The following is a 10,620-nucleotide window of genomic DNA, read 5'->3' on the forward strand; positions in this document are numbered from 1 at the left end:
TGTGATCTTTCCAAGCTCGTAAAATGCTTTATTCATAAATCCCACCGCCATCATTAAGGAAAGATGAAGAGGTTTCGTAAATGGTTGCGTTAAAGCTTGACGAATTCTGGCGCTGTTTCGCGTGCTGTGTTTTAAGCCCCAGACGCACTTGGTCCAGATGTAGTGCTAAGTGGAAGCTGTTCGTCTCGGCCGCACTTGAAAAACTTGTTGTTTTAAGCGCAGACCTGCCGCGTTGTTATTGTCGAGAGTGACAGTTGTGTTGTGTGTTGTTACAGTGTTGTGGAAGGCTTGGTGTTGTTGTGGATGGCTTGGTGTTGTAGTGAATGGCTTAGTGTTGTTGTGGATGGCTTTGTGTTGTTGTGGATGGCTTGGTGTTGTTGTGAATGGCTTGGTGTTGTTGTGGATGGCTTGGTGTTGTTGTGGATGGCTTGGTGTTGTTGTGAATGGCTTGGTGTTGTTGTGGATGGCTTGGTGTTGTTGTGGATGGCTTGGTGTTCTTGTGGATGGCTCGGTGTTGTTGTGAATGGCTTGGTGTTGTTGTGGAAGGCTTGGTGTTGTTGTGGAAGGCTTGGCTTGGTGTTTTGTGGAAGGCTTGGTGTTGTTGTGGATGGCTTGGTGTTGTTGTGGATGGCTTGGTGTTGTTGTGAATGGCTTGGTGTTGTTGTGGATGGCTTGGTGTTGTTGTGGATGGCTTGGTGTTGTTGTGAATGGCTTGGTGTTGTTGTGGATGGCTTGGTGTTGTTGTGAATGGCTTGGTGTTGTTGTGGATGGCTTGGTGTTGTTGTGGATGGCTTGGTGTTGTTGTGGATGGCTTGGTGTTGTTGTGGATGGCTTGGTGTTGTTGTGAATGGCTTGGTGTTGTTGTGGAAGGCTTGGTGTTGTTGTGGAAGGCTTGGTGTTTTGTGGAAGGCTTGGTGTTGTTGTGGAAGGCTTGGTGTTGTTGTGGATGGCTTGGTATTGTTGTGGAAGGCTTCGTGTTGTTGTGGAAGGCTTGGTGTTTTGTGGAAGGCTTTGTGTTGTTGTGGAAGGCTTGGTGGTGTTGTGGATGGCTTGGTGTTGTTGTGGAAGGCTTGGTGTTGTTGTGGAAGGCTTGGTGTTGTTGTGGATGGCTTGGTGTTTTGTGGAAGGCTTGGTGTTGTTGTGGAAGGCTTGGCTTGGTGTTGTTGTGGTCGTATGCTCTCATGTTTGGATGTTAAATTACTTAGTATTGTACTATACGTGGTTGTTCAATTGTTTAGTTTGTCCAATGATTGACCAGTGAAATATTTAGTACTAGTGGTGTGGGGGAATGGCCGGCTGCGCCCGGGTGTCTCCCCCACCTCCCCTCTCTCCCAATCTCCTCTCTCACTCATGTCTCATTCCCTCTCTCCACGTTTATCTCCCAACTTCGCTTCCCCCTGTCTCTCTCTCTTCCCTCTCTCAACCCCCGTCATCTTCTCTGCTTCACTCTCCACACTCTCTCTCTCTCAATCCCCCCCACTTTCCACCTTTCTCCCCCTCCTCTCCACAACAATCTCCTCTCTTTCCCGTCTTTCACCTCTGCCCCCCTCCGCTCCTCTCTTCCCTACATTTTCTTTCTTTGTGTTTCTTAGAAAAATCGTGTAATAAACAAAAATTACTAAACAATTCTAAGGATAACACAGCCAATATTTTAGAATTGATTTCATGAAAATTGCACAGGAGGAGGTTGGGTTAGATACCGATATTTCTTAAAGTGTGGCACTGGAGCCAACCCCGAATAGTCTATGGCACTCCCATACCCCACATGTTTCATTTGCAAAATCTGGGTAAGGCATAGCCCCGAGAATCTCCAACTTTGTAATGACAGATAACCAAACAGACAAAGAAACAGATATAAATTTAATGTTTACACTTTTATTTTAGATTATTTACATACTAGCATTCTATTAAACCATTATGGGATTGTTTCTAATCTAGTTTTGTATTAAACTATATTTGTCGTATTATACATTGTATCTGCTGTGGTACGGTTGGCAAAACACTTTTTGCCAACCGGTAAAAAAGTAAAAAGAAAAAATGAAAAAATGGAAGAAACGCACAATTTCAAATTAGTGATCAAAATATTGAAATGTCACCAATTGTTATTTTATTAACAGCTGGCCTCAGAATGGCATATAACATACATGTTTCTAGGACAAAATATTGTTTTAGAGTATAGTTTGCTGTGGAACATTTTTTCAGTGTGACCATCCAAGTATGTGTCACATTTATACGTGGAAGATTTGTGGCTCCAAGCATTATGGCTTTATGACTAAACGACATCTGAGTTGTTATAGAACTAAGAACTTTGCACGAGATGTTTGGGGCTGGTGAGAGTTCGTCAGAAACTGATTTTTTTTTATCAGGTCTCAAAGTTGAAATTCCTGTTTTGGTGATAATGGAGGTAGAGGTTGTCGACTATTGAATATTGTAGTTCTAATTAATTAATTTTCTTGTATATTTTGGTAAACGTTGTTTGACATTCGTACTCGAATGTGTGAGTGTTGTGGGTCGGTGTATGATGGAGTGAAGTTATGAAAGGGTAACCCCCGTAAAACAGAATATGGGGATACCACCGCCACCGTTAGGTTAGGTTAGGTTTGGTCATATATCTACGTTAGTTTAAACTCAAAATAAAAAAAAGTAATTCATACATAATGAAATGGATAGCTTTATAATTTCATAAAAAAATATTAGAAAAGCATTCAGCATCCATGCTCACATACTTTCCAGCATCCATGCTCACATACTTTCCAATATCCGTGCTCACATACTTTCCAGCATCCACGCTCATATACTTACCAGTATCCATGCTCATATGCTTTCCAGTTTCATTAGTCAAATGTTGTCCAGTATATATGGTTAATGTTTTACAATGTCTTTGGTCAAAATGCTTTCCAGAATCCACCGTCAAAGGCTTTCCAGGTCCAATAACCGTATTAAGCCTTTTGTTACTGCAGCGAAGTCACTTCATTTGTTTTTGCGATTTGATTTCGGGACAGTTATATATATTTTTCCGCTTTCTATAGCCAGATACATTTTCCAGGAGATTGGACTGCAGTTCAAAGTTTAATTGTTTTGTCAGTCATGCTGATGTAAGCTTAATGAGGTATGCGAGAGTCCGCCAGAGACGGAAGTATTCACAGCAGCTTAGTGGTGTCCTCAGTGGCCTAGGGGTGTCCTCAGTGGCCTGGTGGTGTCCTCAGTGATATGGAGGTGTTCTCAGTGGTCTGGTGGTGTCCTCAGTGATCTGGAGGTGTTCTCAGTGGTCTGGTGGTGTCTTCAGTGGTCTGGAAGTGTTCTTAGTGGTCTGGAGGTGTTCTCAGTGGTCCATAGGTGTCCTCAGTGGGCCAGAGGTGTCCTCAGTGGTCTAGGGGTGAACTCAGTGGTCCAGAGGAGTCCTCAGTGGTTTAGAGGTGTCCTCAGTTTTCTAGAGGTGTTCTTAGTGTTTATTTCGTTTTTTCCTTTGGGTCATTGCTACCTGAAAAGGTAGCAATGCCTCGACAATCCACAGTGCTGGTTCCTCTTTATGTCCCATGAAGCCTCGTGTGAGAGATTCACAGCCGGCACCCACAAGCAGAGTAAACGAAGCTCCGAAGGAAGGCATGATCGTACAGCAGGAACAGGGAAGAAGCAGTAGTGAGGCAACAATATCCCCTGTGACCAACTTTTGGGGAGAAAGGAACAGTGAGGATAATGAGAAAATCCTCTGGGGCTGCGAGGTGGCGCGAACCTGGGACCAAAGCATTGCCAACAGCATACTTTACCACTGTACCATCACCGATATGTTAAGACACGTAGCCTAAGCTACTCTATATATTTCATTATCTCAATAAACATATTTGACCTTGACCTGCCTTGACCGCGAGGAACGTTGACCGGCGCTAATCTGAAGTACAAAACATTGACAAGCTTCTAAGCAGACGTGCACTTAACCACCTTCTTGCCCCTGACCCCTTTCACCTCATACGTCATCGTTTCGTAATGAAAGTGACCCATCCGTTAAAAATGCGACGTGTTAATGACAAGTAAAGCAACGTAATATTGACGTTTTCGACGAATCGGTCTCGGTAGGTTAGATGGGTTCACCGGGTTATAGGACGTTTCTGGTCAGGCAAAACGGTTGTGGTTTTTTAAGCATCTCTGGAGAACGAGATGCTAACTCAGTTGATGTGATTATTAAGAGCTGACCAAGCTCATCAAGAGCTGACCAAGCTCATCAAGAGCTGACCAAGCTCATCAAGAGCTGACCAAGCTCATCAAGAGCTGACCAAGCTCATCAAGAGCTGACCAAGCTCATCAAGAGCTGACCAAGCTCATCAAGAGCTGACCAGCTCATCAAGAGCTGACCAAGCTCATCAAGAGCTGACCAAGTTCATCAAGAGCTGACCAAGCTCATCAAGAGCTGACCAAGCTCATCAAGAGCTGACCAAGCTCGTTAAGAACTGACCAAACTCATCAAGAGCTGACCCAAGCTCATTAAGAGTTGACCTAGCTCATTAGGAGCTGACCAAGCTTAAGATTATTAAGAGCTGACCATGGTTAAGATTGGAAAGAACTGACTAAGCTTAAGAGTGGTAATAGCTGACTAAAGTTATGATTAGTAAGCGCTGACCAAGCTTAAGATTGGTAATAGCTGACCAAGGCTATGATTAGTAAGCGCTGACCAAGCTTAAGATTGGTAATAGCTGACCAAAGCTATGATTAGTATGCGCTGACCAAGCTTAAGATTGGTAATTGCTGACCAAAGCTATGATTAGTATGCGCTGACCAAGCTTAAGATTGGTAATAGCTGACTAAAGCTATGATTAGTAAGCGCTGACAAAGCTGAAGATTAGTCTCACATCTTTCTATTTAAGATGATTTAACCAGCTTTAACTTTAACGTGATTCTGACTACTCAGAAGTGTTCAAACGTCCTGCTCCTCCTCTTCCCCCCTCCACATCCTCACCCCTATCACCACATCCCCCCTCTTTCCCCCCTCCACCTCCTCAACTCCACCTCTTTACCCCTCCATCACCACCCCCTACACCACCTCCACCTCGTTCACTGTTGTTGAAAGTCGTCTGCTAAACAGATAGAGGAGTTAAAAGACCTAAATAATCACTCCTCGTGAAGACCAATTCTAATTGAGTGTGCCCATTACTCCCCCACTTCCTGTCCACCACTCTTCTGAACATAACCAATTTTTCACTTCAACAAATTAAGTTATCCTATGTTCGCCTCAGACCTTATCGCCCAATTATAACTTGTGCTGTGTGCTGTCCTAAGTTGCCTGCGATATTTATCACTAAGTTAAGAATGGCTGACTATTAACAGATGATTCAAATACACTAAGAGCATTTTATTTAGAGCTGTAGGTAAAGTAATTATGAGGAGAGACCGACCTCTGACACTCTGACAAATACCTCTGTCATAGGTCAAATACCTATAACCAAATACCTCTGATACAGTGGTCTACTAAACACTTATTATTTCCGAAGGAGTAATATGGAATTATTTGTCTTTTATGGCAAAATGGGTAAATTTGGACGCCCTATGACTATCCCACAACAGCCACATGTTACCCTGCAAAGTCTGGCAAGATTAACCCTAAACACCTGACAACTTGTATCGAACAGACAGAGAGACAGACACTGCTCCTGATGAAACAGTCAACAGTCTGTCCAAGGTTTCACACTCTGGTACATCAGAGTGTGAAACCGTGAAATCAAGGGCCGTTTTCCTTGAGCGGTTCCCAAGATGAAGTCGTTAAAGGCTTTATAGGGGTCAACATCACCAGCCCCTTGACGACCATCACTACGCGAAGTGAGATCGCGCGGTGGTGATCACGTGGGAATACCTCACCACTGTGGAGGGAGGAATACCTCACCACTGTGGAGGGAGGAATACCTCACCACTGTGGAGGGAGGAATGCCTCACCACTGTGGAGGGAGGAATACCTCACCACTGTGGAGGGAGGAATACCTCACCACTGTGGAGGGAGGAATACCTCACCACTGTGGAGGGAGGAATACCTCACCACTGTGGAGGGAGGAATATCTCACCACTGTGGAGGGAGGAATACCTCACCACTGTGGAGGGAGGAATACCCCACCACTGTGGAGGGAGGAATACCTCACCACTGTGGAGGGAGGAATACCTCACCACTGTGGAGGGAGGAATACCTCACCACTGTGGAGGGAGGAATACCTCACCACTGTGGAGGGAGGAATACCCCACCACTGTGGAGGGAGGAATACCTCACCACTGTGGAGGGAGGAATACCTCACCACTGTGGAGGGAGGAATACCTCACCACTGTGGAGGGAGGAATACCCCACCACTGTGGAGGGAGGAATACCTCACCACTGTGGAGGGAGGAATACCTCACCACTGTGGAGGGAGGAATACCTCACCACTGTGGAGGGAGGAATACCCCACCACTGTGGAGGGAGGAATACCTCACCACTGTGGAGGGAGGAATACCCCACCACTGTGGAGGGAGGAATACCTCACCACTGTGGAGGGAGGAATACCTCACCACTGTGGAGGGAGGAATACCTCACCACTGTGGAGGGAGGAATACCTCACCACTGTGGTATGCCAGATAAAACATGACATGCTCACGACGCCTTGTCATGCCATCCCCCATCAACTTCTAATAGATGTCTTATTAGATCTATCATGATCATTTCAAACAAAGTTTGGAACTTTTTATCGTTGAATTGGTTTCGGATCTTCAGATCCAACGAATTCTTAAATGGCTCTCAATTTATCAATCAATTCAGTTGATCCTAATCCATCACTTAGTCAGAACCGCCCATCTTCATAAAATGAAAATACTTGAAGTAACAATGTGGTCGATCATACAAATATGGACGTGATCGACCAATAACAAGTAGACTATTGTATTATTGAGCTTGGACAAACCAGAAAGGTTCTCTATGTATGTTGCTAATGAAACCAAATCTCACCGCCTTAGGCCAAATAAACACTGAGGTCCAATACAGTAAGAATATATGCTACACTAGGCCTAGAAATGTTTAAATTTGGATTTAGCTTTTTTCCCCAGACTGTATAATGAATAGTAACACATTCTACTCTCAATTTGTCCATCACATCAATATTTGTACGACCGTCAATATAGTAACAAATAGTACTATCTTATCAAGAGGATGGGTTGTTGTGACTGGCACTAAATGTCAAATCGTTTACACACTGATCTATCATCATAAATCTTAGATTCTTCTTCTTATGCTGCATCTCTAAGAATTTATCTTCCCTCTCGTGTACTAACATAAAAACGTCGAATTTAACTGATCTTTCCTGGCTGCTCATCTTTCTCACCATCCTCACTGAAGGTTTACATTTTCGTCCCATTTTCCATCGTGTTTTAACTGTAATCTTACCCCCTAACCTGCGGGTACCGCTGTTTGACAGTCCTTACCCAACCCTGAAGCTAGGCCCAGTCTTTATCAGTCTTTATCGCCAGGTTCTCCATTGTTCACTGACTTATACATGTCGCCCGACACCCTCACCTGTCACCACACCCACCAGCACCAGTCACCACTGCTCGCCTCAACACCCTCACTTGTCACCACACCCTCCAGCACCAGTCACCACTGCTCGCCTCAACACCCTCACCTGTCACTACACCCACCAGCACCAGTCACCACTGCTCGCCTCAACACCCTCACCTGTCACCACACCCTCCAGCACCAGTCACCTCTGCTCGCCTCAACACCCTCACCTGTCACCACACCCTCCAGCACCAGTCACCACTGCTCGCCTCAACACCCTCACTTGTCACCACACCCTCCAGCACCAGTCACCACTGCTCGCCTCAACACCCTCACTTGTCACTACACCCACCAGCAGCACCAGTCACCTCTGCTCTCCTCAACACCCTCACCTGTCACCACACCCACCAGCACCAGTCACCACTGCTCGCCTCAACACCCTCACTTGTCACTACACCCACCAGCAGCACCAGTCACCACTGCTCGCCTCAACACCCTCACTTGTCACCACACCCTCCAGCACCAGTCACCTCTGCTCTCCTCAACACCCTCACCTGTCACCACACCCACCAGCAGCAGTCACCTCTGCTCTCCTCAACACCCTCACTACTCTCCAATATTTAGGACGAGTCCTGCGTCAATCACCATAACTGATTGACCATATTTTTTTAAATTTGTCCATTGTGCTTCATTACGTGTCTCTGGGAACAAGTTTACATCTGTCTATATTTATAAGCTTATAACAAAGTAACTTGTTTGCCACCCATTCAGATGCCTGACAGACCAAACAAATTATAACAGGCGGTCGGTCAACAAAAGTATAATCTACTTTACTTTTCTTCAGTACTCTCTTCACCACCTTCACCAGACATGTCAACAAAGACCTCCTACTCAGTCCTCTACGCAAACTGACCGGCCAGTTCCCTTCTGATTCGTTAGGCAGCTTGACAACGCTTGCTGGACGTATTTCACCCGCAAGTGCCTCGCCACACACCCAGTACACGGGAGGAATCTGCCCCAGAAAACATTCACTAAGAGCCCCTTTAACCCTACAGCTACGACTCCTGTAACGCAATACTTGACGCCACACCTTTCCCCGGATAAACCCAGCTTACACTAACACTAGTGACCTGAGACATCGTATCTCTGCTGATGTCACCTAGACGGTCCTCCTCGACGTCACGGCACCTTTAATCATGAAGTGACTGTGATCAGACTTATAAGTTGTGATTAGTTTCCACAACTCATTATACGGCAGCCATGGAAACAAAAGGAAATAGTTACGTACCTTAAGAATTGGCGGATTCCTGTCACACGATGAGCTATTGACATCTTACCTGAAAAAGCATGAAAACTGATTATTTATATTCATTTTGACACGGTTTAATAAATTAACATTATCAAATACCACATGAATAACCATATTTTAATCAATATATATAAGCAGCACAGGTGAAGATGACGCTTGAGCATGCAGGTGTTCCTTACCCTGACCTGAAGGACGAGGATGCTGGAGTACCTGGTGTAGCGAGGCGAGGCTGGTACAAGTGGTTGACAACACTGCTAGCGACACGCTCACATACACAAACTTACCAACACGACGTAATATTTCAGCACCAGACGAGAAACACTGCACTAATAATTAGAGGCACCGAGACGTATGTAATTTGGAACAGCAGTTAAGGTCTGTCTTCGACTTTATTTGCTGTAAACCACCAAACTATCCCGCGTCAACACCTCGCCAAGTTCAGCAGGAGCAGCGTTTTCTGCCCTGATGTCTGCCTTATTCCCCACCGACGCACACACTGCACTTCACGGAGTTTAGTAAGGAAAGAATGAATATATGGAAACCCGCATCACTACATAAACAGAAATTAATTTCACTCCAAGATACAAGTCACAACACGTTAACAGGTTGTCAACATTACAATATCCAGTCACTCTAACTCTCTTATTCTGAATATCAAGATCACTTTCCATTTTCCAGCAGTAGTGCTTAAATTCATCACGAAGCCGTTTCATTTGTCCGTCACACTACAGTTTGCCCTTTGCCATCCTCACGCTAGGCTGTTTAAAGCAGCGGCCGTCCTCCACAGACGTATTCATCAATTTTAAATTACTGTGTTTTAAAAATTGGTTTGTCCTCATATATAAATTAATATTATTATACATAATAATTATATGTATAGTTAGGCGTAGGTTAGGTTAGGTTAGGTGTTAAGGTTCTGTTGATGTTTATTTGTATTTGAAGTACGTGGGTGAAGACTTCATAGAATTGTTGTTCGAACACAGGACGTGAACGAAGCACTTGTTCTGTAAGTGTTCGGGCGTCAGTCAGCTGTCCTCCAAACAAAGACTCAAAGTTCATTCCATCCACCCGCCAAACCCCCTGTTTATGAATGAAAAACGGTTTACACACGACTCACAACTGATGACGTCCGAACACCCGGAACAAATGCTTCGCTGTCGACTTTTGTTCGAACCACAACCCTGTAAATGCTTCATCCACGTACTTTAAATACAAATAATCGCCAATGGAACCAAAATACCTTACCTAACTTATGCCTAACTATACATAGAATTATTATGTATAATAATATTATTTATTTATGTATATATACAAGAGTTCTTACATTCTTGTACAGCCACTAGTACGTGTAGCATTTTGGGCGAGTTCTTAATCCTATGTTCCCTGGAATACGACCCCCGCGAAGAATCATTTTTACAACAAAGTAACCATTTTATTGTTGAGTTAAACAGAGGCAACAGTTAAAGATTTGTTCCCAGTAAGTCCTCCCTGGCCAGGATACGAACCCAGGACAAAGCCCTCGCGGAACAGCAGGCGAGCGTCTTACCACTACGCCACAGACACCTTATTTATATTAGCAGTAATATTAATTTTTTACTAAGTTCATTAAGTTTATTAAGTTCTATTAATTTATATATAAGAACAAACCAATCTCTAATACACAGTATGTTAAAACTGATGAATGCGTCTGTGGAAGACGGCCGCTGCTTTAACCAGCCTAGTGTGAGGACGGGTTGACGGTGAAGAATGTCTTTCTGTGGAGGTTGAACCCGCTCATGGCCCAGGTGCTTCATCACAACTCAGCTTGGAA

General features: G+C 44.4%; 1 protein-coding gene across 1 annotated transcript; it reads right to left on the minus strand.

Moving 5' to 3' along the window:
* Positions 1-269: 269 nt before the first annotated feature.
* On the minus strand, positions 270-2,812 carry LOC123773256 (salivary glue protein Sgs-3-like). The gene is made up of 2 exons (XM_045766870.2): positions 2,727-2,812; positions 270-1,212 (listed from the first exon to the last, which is right to left on the minus strand). The coding sequence occupies exons 1-2, from the start codon at positions 2,810-2,812 to the stop codon at positions 270-272; spliced, it is 1,029 nt and encodes a 342-aa protein (XP_045622826.2).
* Between the last annotated feature and the right edge of the window lie 7,808 nt (positions 2,813-10,620).

Source organism: Procambarus clarkii, chromosome 89 (assembly GCF_040958095.1).
Source record: "Procambarus clarkii isolate CNS0578487 chromosome 89, FALCON_Pclarkii_2.0, whole genome shotgun sequence".
NCBI lineage: Eukaryota > Metazoa > Arthropoda > Malacostraca > Decapoda > Cambaridae > Procambarus > Procambarus clarkii.

Coding starts and splice junctions, on each gene's coding strand:
- LOC123773256 (XM_045766870.2), bottom strand. CDS start 2,812: ATGGATACTGGTAAGTATATGAGCGTGGATGCTGGAAAGTATGTGAGC. Junction 1,213..2,726: donor GTGAGCATGGATGCTGGAAA/GTATGTGAGCAT, acceptor AACCACGTATAG/TACAATACTAAGTAATTTAA.